The sequence below is a fragment of the Podarcis vaucheri genome, assembly GCF_965113315.1.
Source record: "Podarcis vaucheri genome assembly, chromosome: 13".
Lineage (NCBI taxonomy): Eukaryota > Metazoa > Chordata > Lepidosauria > Squamata > Lacertidae > Podarcis > Podarcis vaucheri.
Genome location: NC_138751.1, coordinates 24,299,029 through 24,319,098, shown reverse-complemented (window position 1 = coordinate 24,319,098; position 20,070 = coordinate 24,299,029). Strand labels below are relative to the sequence as shown.

Sequence of the window (20,070 nt, the reverse complement as noted above, 5' to 3'; positions counted from 1 at the left end):
TTATTTGACTATAGCATAAACTTTATTGGGTGGCTTGATGCCTCTAAGTTTAGAGGAGGAACAGAGCCACCAAATAATACGGTAGTAGTTTCTACATCTTCAATATATTTCCAAGGTATGCAGAAGTATATTTGTATGCATTTTTAAAAAATAGCCTGACAAAAGATCTGTGGTCAATGATTTCCAGGACCTACAGAATGAAGGTGTCAGCTTAAAAACAACAACCACCAAATGCTGGAGGTGTCAGGATTTTTTTATATAAAAAAAGAAAGAAGGTGGGAAGAGAATCTGCTTGAATAAATAAAAATGTACAGTATCCTGGAGCAAGGGATGAGGGTGGGGGATGCATGCAATGATTTTTTAAAAAAAGAAACTACACTGGGCTCCTTACGACCTGTTTATTGAGCATTAATTTGCTTGAACAAAGCATATGAGGAGGTTATGGCGATGTCCGATCTTTATTTATTGAGCATCTGTTCTGATTTGTTTGCAGGAAAGTGCAAGAATAAGCATCCTCATTTGTGCTCATTTACATGCCTTCCTGTCAGTCATTTGTCCCCATACTCACATTTTTTAGTGCACGTCACTGACAGTCTCCTAACCACATTTTGTGCCCCTCTCTCATGTATTATTATTGCATCAGAGCTACAGAGCACTGTAATCCATTGTAACTCTGAAAACCTAAATTTCTAGTGTGCAATTTAATCCCCTCTGCGAAAATACAATCTAGAAGTGACTGATGGCAAAGTTTTTCCTTCCCACCCTCTCCCAATGTGTTCCTTCTCTCCTAGCTAAATAGCACAATTTGGAAAGTTTGAAAAACTCCTCCTAAACCTCCCTTCTATATAGGCTGGAGCTCTATATAGTAAGAGTCATTTTAGGAGTTCTACTCAAACCTTTTCTACGGCATTATATCTTGTATCTATCACAAAAACTTCTCTATGATAATTTTGTCATTTTTTTTATTCATCTTGGTCAGTTTATTTGGTGTTAAATACCACCTGTACATCATTATAAGAGTTTTCTCTTAATGTATAACAAGCAGTAAATTCCATATGCTTTTTCCATAACTTCTCCCAAGAAGCCATTATCAATATTATGACCTAAATCTTTACCCCACAGTATCATTCTTGCCTTAGCTAATTAATCTTTAGTATCCCATTCTCATAACATTTTATAACCTCATTTTGAAATAAGATTTTTGTCATATAAAATCATATCACTGTTAGTTGGTTGAAACCAACCTGATACCAGGTCTTTCCTGAATTTCTTTTTCTTCAAAAATAAAATAAAAAATAAAGTTTATACCCATTTTCAGTATAACTTAATATATCTCTATAAGTCCACAATTCACCTTCATAATTATTACATTTTTAGCACAAGTGTCTATGGGGGAGGGAATCAATTTGTCCAAAGATTTTATATCCTTATTCCTTTTCTGTTGAATTCCATTGGCACAGCAAATGGAGGCCACAAGTGGATCTATGAACTTGCCTTTAAGATCTTGCCCTCCGTGACTGCAGTGAGCAACTGTTCTGGCTTATCCTCCAAAGCACATGAAAATGGTCAGCGGCCTTTCCTCCCCTTGAGGCCTGCTAACTATGATGAAGCGTGAGAGAAGATTCCTTTGAGATTTATGGAGTAAATGCCTCATAAAATAGATTATTTAAGCAGCATACAAAGCAAACAAACCATTAAGCACACATAAAAGCCAAACACAAAACTTCCTCAAATGGCCAATGGTGATACAAGATACACAGTATGGGATTGTTGTTTTTTGTTTTTGAATAATGGTGTGTCAGTGTTATTTACAGCCTTGAGTAATTCAGAGGACCATGGGGATTTTCTTGGAATAATAATTGAAAGGTGTGCTCCAAAGTCCTAACAGCTTAGCCTTGACCATACACATGCCTACCTCAAATCAGCTATGTGGGCCTGACTGAACAAGAAAAAGAGGACATGAAACCAAACCTTTTACTGTATTGGGAATAACATGTTCAAAATGCAGAAAGTGACTGTGGACTCCATGTTTTGAGAAAAAGGGAAAGGCCATTTCCAAGACTCTCTCCAATAATTTTTATTGGTTTTACAAAACAAATCACACATTTATCACATTTAAATTTTAAAATCAATCAAGATTCTTCCGAATCTTAGGACTTCCCTCCTCCCCTCTGTGGGTCCTTTATATATCTAAAAAACTGCATATTCTAGTTCATCTGCACTAGAGTCCTCCAAAATAACCAATGTCTTTGTAACATTGCAGAAGTTATTGAAAGCCTGCCAAAGAGCTCAAGTGATTGCAGTACACTGTTCTTTTAAATACAGTCTGGGCAGGGACTAAGAGATGGGAGTTCTCAGTTCAAAATATCGACTCAGCCTTGGACTCACTCAGTAATCTTAGGAAAGTCATCATAATCCCTCTGTGCCTTAACTTCTCACGTGCAAATGGGGATAATAAAGTTTGCCCAGCTTACAGGGTTGCTGTAAGGAGCAGTGAAACGGCGAGTGCAAAGTACATCCTTCCCTTAAAAGTGCAACGGAAATGCTAAGAAATAGTGTTATAATAAAGGAAGAAATAAACTGCGGGCATGCACTGCTTGAATGCGAAAACGACAATGGAAACCCGGTGTTCAATTAATCCGCTCTCCTTCTCTGGGGGTCTGTGTTGCGGACCAGCATCCGGGACCCCCAGCGACCCGGCTTGGGGGAGGAGGGATGCCGCTTACGTCATGGGGATTCCTGGCGCGTCACGCCGGGGGCGTGACCGCAGGCCGTTTAAACTGCAGCGCGGCCCGGGAGCGGCCTCTTTTCGGCTAAGGCTAAAGAAGTGATTTAGAAGGGAGCCTCGGGCTTGATTCAAGCAGAGAGAAGGCGTGCGAGAGGAGGAGGTTGGGAAGCAGGATCTTGGTCCGCCGCTTCCTCTCCTTTTCCGGTTGAATTCAGGACCTTCCATGATGCACCCATTTGGACAGAACATGTGAGGAGTGTTTATAATATTCTCTTGGGGAAACCCAGTCAGATGGGCGGATGATGGTGATGGTGATGGTGATGATGATTATAGATCAAGGTAGAGACGGGGACATGATCACCCCCTGGGGGGCTCTTTTTGGTTGGGATTTGACGATTTGCGTCAACTGGTAGCGTAGTTTTTTACTGGGGAAGGGGAGGCGAGGCTTAGGGTTTTCTCTCTGTTTGAAGCTCTTACTTCCGTGGTGCACAAATGTATAGGGCTGCTAATATTTTTTCATTGGCCCATTTTTTAAAGATCTGTTGGCGTGAGGGATAGCTGCGCCTCCCTGGCAGCCAGGAGGTTGGGTTAGGAGACCACTGGATCACACCCGTGATTCTTGGGACTGTCCACTATACACGTGTGTTTTATTCTAGAGCCATTCATGCAAGATCAATCCGCCTTAAATACTTTGTGTACTCCCATCGCCTTGATTAAAAATATAACAGAGTAGCTGAAGTTGTTTCAGAGGCAACCTTCCTTTCGCGCAGTGCATCTTTCTTAATGCCACGGTCGCTTTACTCTGCTTTTGTTGTTCTGAATATTGGACTAAGGGTCCATAAATCAGAGGAGATTACCACGCCTTCAGTTGCCTTCCTGTTCTTTTGTTTGGGCGGCATCAAGGAGGTTTTCCTTTCACAGTCTAGGGGCAAAGTGGAGATTATAATCTAAAGCAGATGGTGTTTAATTACAAACTCTGGGGTAATAAACATGAAGCAGGGATGTGTGATTGCCTGGAAGGCCCATCCTTCTCACCTTAGTGGCAGTGTCTAAATTTTCCTTCCTTCCTTGGAAAAGGTGTAATTAGGCTCATGGGCTTTTTGTGATGGATGAAATATTCATTGTGGCGATCACACAAAGAATCATTGTTGAAGGAAAAGGTGGGGGTTTTTTTGTCCTGCCTGCTCATGTTCTTCCACAGGAAGATTTCGGTTGTAGAGAAGAAAGAGTTTTCACTGTGGGGAGAGCCAGCAACCAAAGAAAGGCCTTCTCTCAGCCAAGATGTAACTTGCAAAAATGCTGGGCCTTTTAAAGAGGGTTCGTTGCAGTTGTTACATTTTTACACCCTCTGAACAATGGTATCAACAGGCCACTCACCTCTTTCTCAACCTTTTATTGAAACAAGTGGCCTAGCAGGAAGTGGTAGCTTTGATCTAATAAACGATCTTTACCTGTTCGTATTTATATTGATTATATTGATGCGTCTGCATATTTTTATGCAAAAGAAAAGGAACTTCTATTGATGTTTTGAGAGTACATTCAAATTCAGGTGGCAATCTTACACATACATGGGAGTAAGACTGAATTTAATAATTCCGGGTAGACGTATGTAGGATTAGCAGTCAAAGCCTTGCCATATTGCACTGGGTAAGGCAGATGGTGGGGGAACATTTTTCTTCTTCTTTTGCTATGCCAGTTCCAGGCTGACTTGGCCTAGCATCTGTGATAGGAATTTTGAGGTCTTAGATATATGGTAATGTTCATAAGTGTACCAACCAAGCATGTACATACATCAGCACAGGAAGACCGACCTGAAACCATTTTGATTCCCAAACTGACCAAAAGTTTTCCCTGCAGGGGGGGGGGGGTCAGGGAGCCTTCCCATTGTCTCAAGAATTGAGTAATCAGCATTTTAATGGGTGACAGTCTATCAGGAAAGGCAAGCAGAAAATGGGTGACAATCAGGAAAGACAATCAGGAAAGGAAATCAGATAACCTGGCAAACAGGAAAAACAACATTCAAATTTCTGTTTTAGACCGCCTTTTCTGTGATGTAGGTATGATGTATCTGGGGGGTGGTCTTAGGTTACACCCCTTCTGTGATGTATGTATGATGTTTCTGGGGTGGTCTTGATCTACAGGGTGGCAATCTCAAAAGTCTTTATAAGGCCTTGTGCGCCATTGTTCTGGGTTCCTCCTCTTTTCCTGTGTGTAAGGGGAGCACCCTGTTGCAACAGATCAATAAAGATCAAGCTTACTAGCTGCTTTGCGTCTCAATATTCTCTGGTTGGCCTCTGTTATTTTCTCCTACCAATAGGGAACCTACGTAAGGACTCTATATGGGCTCTTGGATACCCCATAAGGGAAAAGGGCAATTTTTGTTTACAACACTTCTTTGTGGAGGAACTGTGGGGCTTAATTAAGATGCATCATCAGTAAGGGGTGCCTCCTGCCCCCCAGAACTTTATTGGGCTAGTGAAGCTGGGACTAACAGAGGGGACCACACCATCCTACCCCAAGCTATCAATATGGTACAGGCTTATTACAGGCTGACAAACCTAACTTTTAAGGTCCTTCAGCCACAGAACTTAACCTCCCATGCAGATCCTTGCACAAGGTTTGTGCTATCATTTTACTTCCATTACTGTATAATAATTTTTATTCTACTTTTCCGTTTTAAAAAAACTGAACATTACTTACAGGGCTTGGAGTATTACATTGAAATACTATCATAAAATGCAAAGGTAGAAACCATATTAAAACAGCAGAATAGATAGTGATATTTGCTTCCAGGTTAGCAGAATAACAATGTAAGCAATTAAACATTTAAAATATTTATTACTGCAACCTTTTCAGGAGGACCCGGTTGTGTTTGGGTTGGGTATTTTATTGGAATTTTTTTTTTTTTGGGGGGGGGTAAAATGGCTGACATACAGTAGTATCTCGGGTTATGAACTGAATTCATTCTGGAGGTCCGTTCTTAACCTGAAACTGTTCTTGACCTGAGGTGTGCTTTCACTAATGGGGCCTCATGCTGCCAGCATGCAATTTCTGTTCTCATCCTGGGGCAAAATTCGCAACCCAGAGCAACTTCCGTACTTCTGGGTTAGCGGAGTTCGTAACCCGAAGCGTTTGTAAACTGAAGCGTTTGTAACCCGAGGTACCACTGTATTGGCCAAGAATTGTTAACGCAGTGACATTGTTAGAACCCCATTAAAGGTTATTATCAACTACCTTATTAACTTGGTCAACAACAAAATATATTTTATTTTATTTTTTATTTTATTATATTTATTTTATATTTATTTATTATATTTATTTATTTAACAAAAAGTAATTTTATTGTGGGGCAAGGAAATTAACTTATATAATACTTTTCTAAAGTTCTTAATTTTTAACAATCTTTGGTAAGGTTTATGTACCGTATTTTTCGCTCTATAACACGCACCCGACCATAACACGCACATAGTTTTTAGAGGAGGAAAATCCGTAGGCATGCCACCCGTAGGCATTCCCTCCATAACACGCACAGACATTTCCCCTTACTTTTTAGGAGGAAAAAAGTGAGTGTTATGGTGCAAAAAATACGGTAAGTGCAAATGATTCACTAAACAGCTCTTTTTATTTTTCTCATGGAATGCCATGCTAATCCTGAAGAGCTGTGTTTTCTTTTGAAAATGGAAGAGCTTCAACTAACTGACGAATAAAAAACTAAGCACAGTAGCTACAGAATTTTAAAGAATTCTTTAAAATAAATTTTAAAAGAAAGTGTTTGTTAAAAAAGTAATTTTGTGGTTCCTACAGTGACCTACAGGGGTCACCAGTGATGTTTGCCATTGCTGACTGCTTTCCCTCTTGTTTGGAAATGCCTGTACTTATGGCAGTTTACCAGTAGGATAATAATAATAATTTTTTGCCCCGTGCATCTGACTGGGTTACCCCAGCCACTTTAGGCATCACACACACACACACACAAACAAAACCTCAAACATTAAAAACGTCCTGATACAGGGCTGCCTTGAGATGTCTTTTAAAAGTTGTATAGTTATTTATCTCCTATACATCTGATAGGAGGGCATTCCACAGGGAGGGTGCTAATACTGAGAAGGCCCTTTGCCTGGTTCCCTGTAACCTCACTTCTCACAGTAAGGGAACTGCCAGAAGGTCCTTGGAGCTGGACCCCTAAGCAGTGGCGTAGCGTGGGTTGTCAGCACCCGGGGCAAGGCAAGTAATTTGCGTTCCCTAACCCGTGGATTTGCGCCCCCTAACCCGTGGATTTGCCCTAACCCCAGATGTTGCGCCCGGTGCGGCCGGCCCCCCCTGACCCCCCACGCTACGCCACTGCCCCTAAGTGTCCAGTCTGAATGATAGGTGTGGAGACACTCCTTCAGGTAGGGTGTACTTTTTAAAGCTAACATGCTAAATTTGCCCCCTGACTACTGAGTGGGACATGTTGTTGTTGTTGTTCCCTGTCCATCTGACTCGATTTCCAGCACATATAAAAACATAATGATATGACAAAAGGAGTAGACTTCCCTTCTGATCTTGCTAACTAATGACACCAAAATAAAAAAATTTAAAGGTAGGCTGCCAAGTACAAAGATATTCTTGTCTTCATAATAGTCAAATAGTAGACTTTCAGTTGGCAATACCTGGTGGCTGATCAGTAGACCAGCATGCTAACTTTAAATTACCCCCTTCTAATGCCCCCTGAAATCTCTTCAACAGACCTGAACTCCAGGGCTTTCGAGGATCAGGAGCGTAATCTGCCCGCAGTGGCCTGTCTACAGTGAGAAAAAGAGGTTGAACCAACAAAAGGTGAGTTTGTCCAGGGTGGTTGTCTACCAGCTCCATTTGGTATCCTGGCTGAGACCGTTCCTGCCTGCACACTGTCTCATTGGCGTGGTACATGCACTGGTTATCTCCTGCTTGGACTACTGCAATGTGCTCTACATAGGGCTACCTTTGAAGGTGACTTTGAAACTATAACTAATCCAAAGAATGGGAAAGATTTATAATGTTTTTAAGAGACCACTGTAAACAAATGAAAACATTAGCAGGACTTTAATAACACTTGTAACGTAACAAATACTTTGGACAATAGAGAGAGACTTAAAATATGGATGATGAAATAATATGCAGTTGAAAATGTTGACAGTAGGACCCATGGAAGGGATGGAGGGAAGTCATGAGATTCAGAGGAATCTCTAAATTTGAGTATGTATTTGATAGTTATAATTTAACATTTGTAAAATCAAATAAAAAATATTTATGCAACTACAATTAATCCAGAATGTGGCTGCCAGACTGGTGATTGGCAGCAGCCACTGGGACCATAAAACACCAGTCCTGAAAGACCTATATTGGCTTCCAATACGTTTCCAAGCAGAATTCAAAGTGTTGGCGCTGACCTTTAAAGTGTATACCTGAAGGAGCGTCTCCACACACATCGTTCAGCCCTGACACTGATGTCTAGTTCCGAGGGCCTTCTGACTGTTCCCTCACTGTGAGAAGTGAGGTTACAGGGAACGAGGCAGAGAGCCTTCTTGGTAGTGGTGCCTGCCCTGTGGAACGCCTCCCATCAGATGTCAAGGAGATAAAGAACTGTACAACTTTTAGAAGACATTTGAAGGCAGCCCTGTATAAGGAAGTTTATACAGGGTTTAATGTTTAATGTTTTATGCTTTTATATTTGTTGGAAGCCGCCTGGAGTGGCTGGGGCAACCCAGTCAGATGGATGGGGTACAAATAATGAAATTATTATTATTATTATTATTTATTATTACAGGGGTAAAGAGACTACGCAAGGCCAAAGCCAATTAGAAGCAAGCGGTCCAAATTTGTTCGTCCTCATTCCCCTCTATGCAGATTCAAATTTTTGTGAAACTCAAAGCCAATCACTAATCAGAGGGACTATTCCAAGGCCTTGTGGGAAGGAGTTCTGGTGGCCCTCTGACCTTGCCCGACACCTGCATTTTAGGAATACAGCAGCTAACAGTTCCCAGTTGGTGATGAATCAACACTCCCAGCCCAAGAAGTCCTTCAGCTGTGAGAATTGCGGGAAGAGCTTCCGGTGGCCTTCCGACCTTGCTAGACATAAACTCCCTTGCCATAGGAGAACATTAAGGACAAGCAAGAAGTCCTATGCCTGTGAGAAGTGTGGGAAAAACTTCCAGTCATCTACTGTCCTTGCCTGTCATAAATGCTCTTGCTGTGGGGAAAAGGTAAAGACTGACCAGAACAGCCCCTCCAAGGCATCCCACATCTGTGGTCTATGTGGGAGGAACTTCCGGTGGCCTTCAGACCTTGCTAGACATGAACTCGTTTGCCACAGGAGAACATTAAGGACAGGCAAGAGCACCCAGTCCCAGAAGTCCTACGTTTGTGAGAAGTGTGGGAAGAACGTCCAGTCAATTACTAAACTTGCTCATCATAAACACTCTTGCTGTGGAGAAAAGGTTAAGACTGACCAGAACAGGCCATCCAAGGCATCCCACATCTGTGGTCTATGTGGGAGGAAATTCCGGTGGCCTTCCGACCTTGCTAGACATGAGCTCGTTTGCCATAGGAGAATGTTACGGGCAAGCAAGAGCACCCAGTCCCAGAAGTCCTACGCCTGTGAGAAGTGTGGGAAAAACTTCCACTCAGTTACTAAACTTGCTCATCATAAATACTCTTGCTGTCACGAAAAGGTAAAGACTGGCCAGAACAGGCCCTCCAAGGCATCCCACATCTGTGGTCTATGTGGGAAGAACTTCCGGTGGCCTTCAGACCTTGCTAGACATGAGCTCGTTTGCCATAGGAGAATGTTACGGACAAGCAAGAGCACCCAGTCCCAGAAGTCCTACGTTTGTGAGAAGTGTGGGAAGGACGTCCAGTCAATTACTAAACTTGCTCATCATAAACACTCTTGCTGTGGAGAAAAGGTAAAGACTGACCAGAACAGCCCCTCCAAGGCATCCTACACCAGTTGTCTATGTGGGAAGAATTTCCGGTGGCCTTCAGACCTTACTCGACATGCGAACACTCACTCTGGAAAGGCATTAACAGAGCAGAGCACAGCCTCCAAGGAGCTTGACATTTGTGATCACACTGGGGAAGGCTTTGACAGTCTTGCCCAACCTAATCTCAGTCACCCTAGGGGGGAACAACAGATTGAAGCACCCGGGCACAACAGCCAGACAACAGAACAGAGTATCAGTATCCATAAGCCCTTTCTTTGTGACCAGTGTGGGCAAGGCTTTCCGTGGCTTTCTGACCTCATTCAACATTTGATTGTTCATCCTGGAGAGCAACTTTATGGCTGTGACATTTCCCACTTGCAACCGATAAAGAACAATGAATCACATCAGGAAAACAATAAGGAGGAAGGCCAGAGTAATTGTGAGGAAGATGTCTCTGTGGAGAACATCTCTGGAGAGTATCTGCAACGCCTTTCCCCCCTGTGTTCTGGGGAACCTTGCAAACCTTTAGCCTGTCAGAAAGCCTGTGAGTGTGGCAAATGCCATTTTAGAGCACACAGTGACCCTGAAGTGCTTCCACCAAACATTGTGTGGGAAATTGGGGTCGAGGGCTTGCCTCATCCCCTGTTCCAAAAGCAGCCTTCTGAGAGTGGGTACTGTGGGACTGATGGCGAGAACGTCAACCCACAGCCCACCGAGCTGTCTCCCTTCCATGTTGACATCAAACCCAGCACTGAGTTGACCCCCATTTTGAGTTCCCGTGAGGCAGTCTCTGTGGAGTGCACTGTCCCAAGCACCTCAAGGGGGCTACAGAGGAAGGCTTCGACTGAAAGCATCACCAGTTCTACTGGGCAACCACAAGCTGTGCCCAGTCAACACCCTAAGGTGCCCCAATTCCTGAGCACTCCAAGCCTGTTAATGGAGGGAGCTTCCTCACTAGTGGAAGGGGACAAGCCTTATGCTTGTCCCAAGTGCCCAAAGCAGTTCAGCTTGACTTCATACCTGTCAAAGCACCTGCTCACCCACCGGGCAGGGAAGCCATATAAATGTTCCACCTGCGGTAAGGTCTTTGCCCAGCGTTCGTATCTGACCAGGCACCAGGAGGTGCACACAGCGAGCTTGGAGCATGAATGCCTCGTTTGCGGAAGCTTCTTCACACGGTCTTCATATCTCAAGAAGCACATGTGCAGGCATAGAAGGTCGGGCCAGCCCAAATCTTAGGTGGCAGGCGATCTTTAAAGGGCAGCTTTACAGCTGTCGCAGGCCCCCTTTTGGATGCACCAGAACATTTCAGGCCTCCTCTTCTCCTCCTTCTAAGTATATGCATTGTCTTTTTTGTGTGTGCAGTGTGCTAACGCTCTCCCTTCGCTGTTGGTGCATTGTGATTGGCTGAGTGTGTCGAAAACACACATGTCCTGAGCTTGATTGGGTCAGCTGAGGGTCAATAGATATATCCTTGTTTTCAGGGCCCTGAAGCTCCCCTGAGGGACATTAGAGAAACCTCAGACTCATGCCCAGTATGTTGGGGTCCTTTACTCGGCCTCCGTCAAACTAGGGATGAGATGGAACAGAGGCAAGCAAGCAGCCACTTTGAGGACTGTTTAAGTTAATTTCAGATTAATTGCATACCACAAAAAACCAAGGATGCCTTTGTGAGGATTCTGAAGGCAGGAGACAGCTTATTTATTTTAGGTGTGAGATAACGTGACAGTGTAAAGCAGGGGTCAGCAACCTTTTTCAGCCGTGGGCCGGTCCCTCAGACCATGTGGTGGACCAGACTATATTTTGAAGAAAAAAATGAACAAATTCCTGTGCCCCACAAATCACCCAGAGATGCATTTTAAATAAAAGGACACATTCTACTCATGTAAAAACATGCTGATGTAAAAACACTCAATGCGTGGGCCGGATTGAGAAGGCGATTGGGCCGCATCCAGCCCATGGGCCTTTGGTTGCTTACCCCAGTGTAAAGACTTATTACGGACTGTCAGAAGGAAAGACCAAGTTGATTAGCTCCCACTCCATTCCATTTTGGTATGGGGAATGTTCATCAATACAAAAGAAGAGTCATTATTTTAAAAAGTACCATCTCTGGTACTCTAGTTTCAGCAAGTTGTCTCCTTCTCTTCATAACCTGGTCCTCAAAACTACAGGGTCAAGAAGATGATGTCACCACTGGCATCATCAACAAGTCATAATCGTCACCTTAAAATATATGCTTCAACCTTCTGGTTTGCTGGAACAGAGCAGCCCTTCCCCTCCCAGGCAATACATAAACAGAACATACAGGGCCTCGACCATCTGCAAGCCCAGGTAAACCCAGCTTCTGGCTAGGGTTGGAGAGAAAAGGCTCAACTTTCTGGTTTCTATGTTCTATGGATGCAGGAATATTTTTTTTCTTTTTTAAAATGAAAGCTGAAAATTCAGGGGAAAGACCTGAAAAATCCTCGTGGGGATTGGGCTCCAGTGCAATGGCTCTGAGGAAAGAGATGATCCCAAAGTTTAAAGGGACACTTTGGGATCAAGAGGTTTCTGGGTTTACCTTGCAGAAAGTGACGAACATACAAATGGATCTTGGAGACCCTAAGACTTATGCTGCTTAATCATCCTTTGTTATAGGGCAGTCTCCCCTACTTTGTCATAGGTATGAAGTACAGTAATACAAAGCGTTCTGGAGGAGAAACCAAATGGTGTTGCAGCTGAACTGAAACTGCAAGCTATTTGTAATGTGTCTGTTAACTATGAAATGACAGGTTGAGAAAATGCTGTTCTTAATAGTGCTTTAAAATATGTTTATTATTGAGGTGTTTGCCATCTTGCCTCCTGAAGGGTAGTTTACAAATAATGCATTACAACAGATGCACTTTGGCAGCAATCCTGTGCACACTTTCCTAGCCGTAAGCCCTTTGGACAAAGTAGGCATTCTACATAGACACATATAGGATTGCATTGTTCATATCTAGCAAGAGTCTAGAGTGAGATTTCATTATTTCAAAATGCCTCCCCACCCCCATGACCTCCAGAGAGGTAGCTGTGTTGGTCTATTGCAACAAAAACAAAGAGCCTTTGGTACCTTAAAATCATTTTATTATGTTATACACTTCTAGGTGTAAACCGGAGTGCCAATCTGAACCTTTGACATGGTTTATTACTGCAGGTCATGGCATTAGTACAGTTGGTATCATTCAATATGAAATATACCCCTAAATGATCTTTCCTGAGCTTGGTCTAGTTCTTAGTGTAAACATGTCCTGGAAGCCACTCATGAGGAGACTTCCTGAGCTCATAAGACTTTTATGTAAAGGTCAGCACAAGTAATGCACTAGTTACCAGCAAAATTTAAGCAATGCTTCCTGTAAAATAATGGATTCCATAGATTATAACCATTTTAATTATGGCTTACTAGAATTATACTCTTTCAACTACCAATTTAGCAGAGTCCATGAAATAGGAATCGGGCAGAAACTTAATAGCAAATGGGTGATAGGAACAAAGAAATATAGGTATTCTAAGAAATTACTCATCTCAAAGACCCCTTCCCCTTTCTATTAGGATGCATTGGCTAAAATTAGTACAGAACATTAGATTTTTCAGTGGTTTGTTGATCAAGGAGCTCCACTTTACGCAGTGTCTTCAAGAAACGAGCACATACTTTGCATCAAGATAGGTATGGCCTTCCCCTTCCCTTTCTAACTTTACTTTTAACTCACTTCCTCTAAATTTCTGGGAACAGGGATTATTTTACACGTTAGGTGTAAAATTTGTGTTTGTGTTGTGAGATTTGCTGCCTTCTTATTTTGTAACTTTGCTGTCCAAAGCAGCACCCATTTATTCTGTTGTTTTCATTTTGTGTAATAAACCAATTCTCCTTCCTCTGGCGTGAGAATTTCTTGTGGGTATAAGGTTAAGGTTAAACACCTTAACAACAAACACATGTTGTAAATAGCAAAAGATCCCCAAAGTCTCTTGGCTTAATATTAAGTGAGCCCATAAGACAACATGGGTTCTGGACACAGATGCAGGTGTTAAATGCACCTCTTGTAGCACATGGACTTCAGTCCATTGAATACGTGCATTATGCTGAGCTAGAGTTAGATGCAAACAGTATTTTTTGGAGGGCTGGGGGAATTGCAAGCAGTGAGGTCAAAGTGAAATGGAATGAAGAAAAGTACAGACGGTGGCTTATATAATTGTTGTTCTTTAGTCGTTTAGTCATGTCCGACTCTTCGTGACCCCATGGACCAGAGCACGCCAGGCACTCCTGTCTTCCACTGCCTCCCGCAGTTTGGTCAAACTCATGTTTATAGCTTCGAGAACACTGTCCAACCATCTCATCCTCTGTCGTCCCCTTCTCCTTGTGCCCTCCATCTTTCCCAACATCAGGGTCTTTTCCCGGGAGCCTTCTCTTTTCATGAGGTGGTCAAAGTATTGGAGCCTCAGCTTCAGGATCTGTCCTTCCAGTGAGCACTCAGGGCTGATTTCCTTAAGAATGGATAGGTTTGATCTTCTTGCAGACCCTGGGACTCTCAAGAGTCTCCTCCAGCACCATAATTCAAAAGCATCAATTCTTCAGCGATCAGCCTTCTTTATGGTCCAGCTCTCACTTCCATACATCACTACTGGGAAAACCATGGCTTTAACTATACGAACCTTTGTTGGCAAGGTGATGTCTCTGCTTTTTAAGATGCTGTCTAGGTTTGTCATTGCTTTTCTCCCAAGAAGCAGGCTTCTTTTAATTTCGTGACTGCTGTCACCATCTGCAGTGATCATGGAGCCGAAGAAAGTAAAATCTCTCACTGCCTCCATTTCTTCCCCTTCTATTTGCCAGGAGGTGAGTTATTCAAGTTATTCTGAGTTATTCAAGCCCCTTCGCCATGGCAAGGCAGTGATCCATGAAGGGGACTTATATAATTAACTGTGGTCAATAAAACGAAGCAGTTGTGAATGTTTTGTGAATGACCACAGTTAATTGTGCAGTTACTACTGGACCTTTCCACATTTCATTTCATTTCATTTCATTTCATTTTATTTTGCTTACAGTTCCAACCCACTATCATGTGCATATATTCCCGGTGCATCTGATGAAGTAGACTTCAGTCATGAGACCAGAAGAAGCCCCTTGCTGGATCAGGCCAAAGGCCCAGTTAGTCCAGGACTTCATTCTCATAGTGACCAGCCAGATTCCCATGGGAAGCCTGCAAGCAGAACCAAGCCCCCCCCCCAATTTGAACTAGTGGTCAAATGCCTAATGCCACATAGAAGCTTATTCCATAATTGTTGGCATCTATCTTGGGAGACAATGGAGGAGTGCACTTTTGGGGATTATGTCAAACCATTGGAGAGTTATAGCACCTTCTGTGGTTGCAGAGACCAATGCTGGAAAGATATGCTCAGTCCCCCCAAGTGTCCCTATTTTCCAGTGACATCCTTGATTTAGAGAAGCCCTGTCCCTGTTTCTGATTTGATCCTGGAATGTCCCACTTTGATGATGATGATGATGATGATGATGATGATGATTGGCGGCTTTACACAGAACATTAAAAACAGAACAAAACTTCAAACATTAAAAACATCCCTGAGCAGGGCTGCCTTCAGATGTCTTCTAAAAGTTGGATAATTGTTTATTTCCTTGACATCTGATGGGAGAGCGTTCCAAAGGGCAGGTGCCACCACCGAGAAAGCCCTCTACCTGGTTGTCCTTATTTTCATTGGAGAAATGTTGGAGGGTATGGAGTTATCCAGCCCCCAAGCCTTCTGAAAACAATCCTGTATAGGGAAGTTTTTGAGTGTTTTATTTTGTTTTTATATATGTTGGAAGCTGCTCAGAGTGGCTGGGGCAACCCAGTAAAATGTGTGGTGTATAGATAGTAAACTTACCATTATGAAATGGGATGCCCCTATTTTCATCAGAGAAATGTTGGAGGGGATGCATGATTTGTTGCAGCCGGGGGAGATTGAGGCGTCCAGTTCTGCTGCTGCAGGTGCCCCATGGCGTTTCTTCTCTCTGCGCTCCTCCACGTGGTTATTCCTCCTCTGGTCACTGCTATGAATACATGACCTGACTGTCTACATGCGTGAAAGCTGATGCCGTAATACATCTTTGTTGTAAATGTATGCAGGTGTGCTTAACTAAAACAGCCCTGCCAATAACTGCTCATACTCAACAGAGAGAGGCCAGATTTAAGCCTTATCTGGTATTCCTGTTCAAGCATCTTTCACAGATGTATTCAACTATCTGGAGGAAAGGGGCTATCTCAAAAGATGGAGCAGACTTGCTCTCTGTTGCTGCAGAAGGCAGAGGGTGGACATCTTTTCAAGGTAGCCGATTCTAGCTGAGGATTAGAAGGAACTTCCTAATACCATGAGCTACTGAATAGTGACGCAGACGATGTAGAAGGTGGCAAGCTGCCCTTCAAGTAGAGACTGCGTGGCCATCTGTCAGGGAAGCTGTAGTTGTAAGATGTCTAATTGAATGTGGGACTGGAGTAGATGACCTCCAAGATACCTCCTGACTTTAAAATTTTGTGAACTCAGGTTTGGGAACACAGTTGGTTCAGGGAACTGGTCATCTCTAGTATCTGGCTGCATCATGAGATGCATTTTACCACATGCTCACAAGAAATGTGAGGGAGCCGGACTGTGATAACCTGCACTAGGTAGGCAGGTGCAACAGATTACCAGATACCATAAAATATTTCCACACCAAGTAACCTTTTGGGGAACAGGTGTATTTATTTACCTATAAAGCTGTGCAGGTGTAACAAAGCGTGTCCCCTAGTTGTGAGACCATCTGGTAATATATTGAATCAGTTTGGGATTCCTAAACAGTCAATTCTGAGAATTCTGGGTCACTTCCATTTATTACCCGTGGCTCCCATTACCGTCATATAATACAAGGACCTCCAGTCCGATATTGAGAGGGGATAGTTCTTCCACCAGCAATATAGAGCCAGAAATAAGTGCAGACCTCTAAACACCCCACTGTCTTCAACCCCCTTCCTCTGCAGTTGTTGGAAACATGTCAGAGCTGGAAAAAACTTTCCGCAAATTTGCCGTGTACGGGGAAACGAGCAGCAGCGGCAATGAAATAACGGGCAAGAACTTCTCCAAGATGTTGAAGGAGTGTGATGTGATGGACGGGAAGTTTGTGACCAGCACTGACGTGGACATTGTCTTCAACAAAGTCAAGTGAGCCATGGGGCGGGAGAAGCAGTGTCTGGTGAGGAATGCTGCAACCACATGGCAAGGCCACTATATTAAGTGGTCACTGCAAGGCTCTGGCCCAGAAATTGCACTTTCTCAGGTACCAAGCCTTTAAACTCTGCAAATAAAAAGTCAGTGTATTAAATCTTAGGACAGGAGTCCCCAAACTTTTTAAACAGTGGGTGAGTTCACTGTCCCTCAGACACTGTTGGGGGCTGGACTATAATTTGAAAAAAAATCCTGAAAAATATGAACAAATTCCTATGCACACTGCACATATTTTATTTGCAGTGCACAAAACCAATGAGACCAATCCTTCCCTTTTATGTTGACTGAAAAGCAGGCGTGTACCCAGGGGTTGGCCCCAGTAAAAGGCGCAGAACAATGGGAGTGCAAAAATTGCACCCCTCTATTCTGGCTCATCTCTGGCAAGGATGCAAGGGACCGAAATAGCTCCTTGAGCTCCTTGCCAAGGGCACAAGGGAGCCTAGGTATGCCTCTCCTGATAAGCCAGCTCTACCAGGTAGCATAGCAGCTGAACTCATTGCTCCTCTCTCACACCAGCCTTCTGCCTTGTCCCATACTTAACTGACTTGTACATGGTGACAGCTCCACCCAACCCACCTAGGTAAAGTCCAAAAGTTCTCATGCGCTCTGGAGGAAAATCCTTTCCCCTTCGATTCCTTGTCAGAATTCCTCCTTGCCAGGAGACTTAAGCACATGGTGAGGCTTCTGCAGCTCCTCACACTGAGGTAAATCTGGCGCGCTGAGGTGTTTCTGTTGAAAAGAACATGCGTACACGAGCGTTCTTTCCAAGGAAACTCCTTGCCGTGCCGGGTTTACCTCAGTGCGCGGGGTCTGCTCAGTCAGTCCCCGTGTGCTGAGGGCCGGATTTATGAGCCTGGCAGGCCGGATCCGGCCCTTGGGCTGTAGTCTGGGGACCCCTGCCTTAGGAGGTTAAACTCGCGCCCCCCAACAACCCCAGCCCACTGAAGATTGAGCACACTCAGAGGCCACAAAATGCTCTTTCTCTTTGAAAAGACATCTGAAGGCAGCCCTGTTTAGGGAAGCTTTTAATGTTTGATGCATTACTGTATTTTAATATTTTGTTGGAAGCCGCCCAGAGTGGCTGGGGAAGCCCAGCCAGATGGGCGGGGTATAAATAATAAATTATTATTATTATTATTATTATTATTATTATTATTATTAGGCTGGAATTCCCTGTGTAGAGGAAATAATGGAATGGAATATCCTAGAAAAAGGTGGGCTAGCTTGCTGGAACCCTGAACAGGAGCACTCTTAATTGAATCCCAATCTTTATTTCAGACAGACCAGCATATAGGAACACTCTATGCGGCAACATTTTGTTGTAGGGCCCACTTGTTCCTCCATAGTCTGATATAGTGGCAAAGAATGTGCAGTATGGTTTGGGTAGTTCTAGGTTAAAATCTCACCTCAGGCATAATCAAGTCACTCTGCTTTCAGCCTCATCCCTGCAATATAGGGATGAGAATAATGGGCTGTTGAGAGAATTACTGAGGTAATCTCCTGTGCAAAACACTTTGCACACTTGAAATGTACTATATGAAATTATTAGGCCATTTCACACAGAACCCATTTATGGCAATATTTTCACCCTCCATTCTGATTTGTGGTACGAAGAAACTGTTTTGAGCAGAGCTGAGGCAGCCTTCTCAGCCACAAAGCATCTAAGGGTCTTTGACTCTTTAACTCGCCTCACAGGGTTGTTGTGAAGATGAAATGAGATAAGGAACTGATCCAAGAGCTTTAGAGAAAGGGTGGGGCACAAATGTAGTTGAACAAATCAAATAGCCGCAGAGGCTAGGAGCTAACAGCGTTCTCCCTCTGCAACCTTAAGGACCAAAGGGGCCCGCAACATGAACTACATCGAGTTCCAGCAAGCCGTTAAGGAACTGAGCAGAAAGTGCTTCCAGGCAAAGTCCCCAGAGGAGGCTTTATTGGCCACATACCAGCTGATGGAGGGCAAAGAACCAGCCAGCACGGGAACAGTGAGTGTGGCTTTCCTATGAAATGAGAGGCAACCACTTGTTAAAAAAATAAATAAATAATGCATTTAAATTAATTAAGTCAGGGAAAAATACACACACACACACACACACACACACACACACACACACACTGCATTTCTGTGGGAGGGCAGGGGAAATGTACAGAATGTAGTACTGAGAATCCCAGCTTTATTTTTATTTTTTTAAGAAAAAAACAGTTTACAATCCTTATGGCTGGGAATATATGGCCCAAAACTGTAGGAACAATAACTCCTACAATCTCAGAAGGAGTTAAGATGGGGAACAAGGCTTCAGCACCCCGCATAAATCAAAGTAATTCATGTAAAATCGCAGGTCCGTAGCAGAAACCATGCAAAATGAGAGAATATTCAAATTCCACTTGATTTGCCTAATTTATAAAGGCTGCAGAATTCACCTCTCGGTGCAGAATTTGGATAGGAAGGAAGCTGCAGCATTGGCCTACAGACCAGCACGGGAACTTCTTTAAAAATGCCGCTGAAGAGGGGTTTATCCTGAAATTATTTGGGCATCGCAAATTTGACGGTCTCCATTTTTTTTTTCCTGCAGATTTTGAATAGCTTGTACCTGTGTTTATTTTTGCGCATCCATGCCACCCCGCTTTCGGTGCCTGACACAAATGCGAAAGGCTTAGAGTTTAGACATTATCTTTGAGGGATGAGGCAACGAACATATCCACGCATTCCCCCACCTCATTATTTTGCATTTTTAAGCATAAGCTCAGCGCTAACCCCTCCTTCCAAGCACCACCACCGCACCACTGACTATCCACTTGCTTGTCTTGCAGAAATCAACCGCGGCTAGTGTTGTGGAGAGGCTGACAGACACCAGCAAATACACAGGCTCCCACAAGGAACGGTTCGATGAAACTGGCAAGGGCAAAGGGCTGGCTGGACGTACGGACCCGGTTGAAAGCCACACTGGCTATGTCTCTGCCTACAAGGGGGCGGGAACCTACGACAAGTACCACTAGATGTGGGGCACAGCCTTCTGAAAACCCTGCCTGTTCCCACTGCCTTGGGAGGGGAAGGCAATAAACAGCTGCTCTGATATGTTGCTCGCCCCTGGGTGTGTTTTTGGCTGTGTCCAGGCCTAATTTCATGCAGGT

The 20,070-nt window shown here is 43.6% G+C and overlaps 1 protein-coding gene across 4 annotated transcripts; it reads left to right on the top strand.

Moving 5' to 3' along the window:
• The first annotated feature begins 2,752 nt into the window (after positions 1-2,752).
• LOC309517384 (tubulin polymerization-promoting protein family member 2-like) lies at positions 2,753-20,014 on the top strand. 4 transcript variants are annotated; one of them, XM_082196612.1, is made up of 5 exons: positions 2,909-2,977; positions 7,457-7,546; positions 16,698-16,878; positions 18,773-18,923; positions 19,750-20,014. In XM_082196612.1, the coding sequence occupies exons 3-5, from the start codon at positions 16,709-16,711 to the stop codon at positions 19,933-19,935; spliced, it is 507 nt and encodes a 168-aa protein (XP_082052738.1). In that variant the 5' UTR covers positions 2,909-2,977; positions 7,457-7,546; positions 16,698-16,708; the 3' UTR covers positions 19,936-20,014. The 4 variants fall into 4 exon arrangements, with proteins under 4 accessions (XP_082052736.1, XP_082052738.1, XP_082052737.1 ...); XM_082196611.1 differs by lacking the exons at positions 2,909-2,977; positions 7,457-7,546 and adding an exon at positions 11,885-12,003; XM_082196613.1 differs by lacking the exons at positions 2,909-2,977; positions 7,457-7,546 and adding an exon at positions 13,235-13,357.
• Positions 20,015-20,070: the final 56 nt, after the last annotated feature.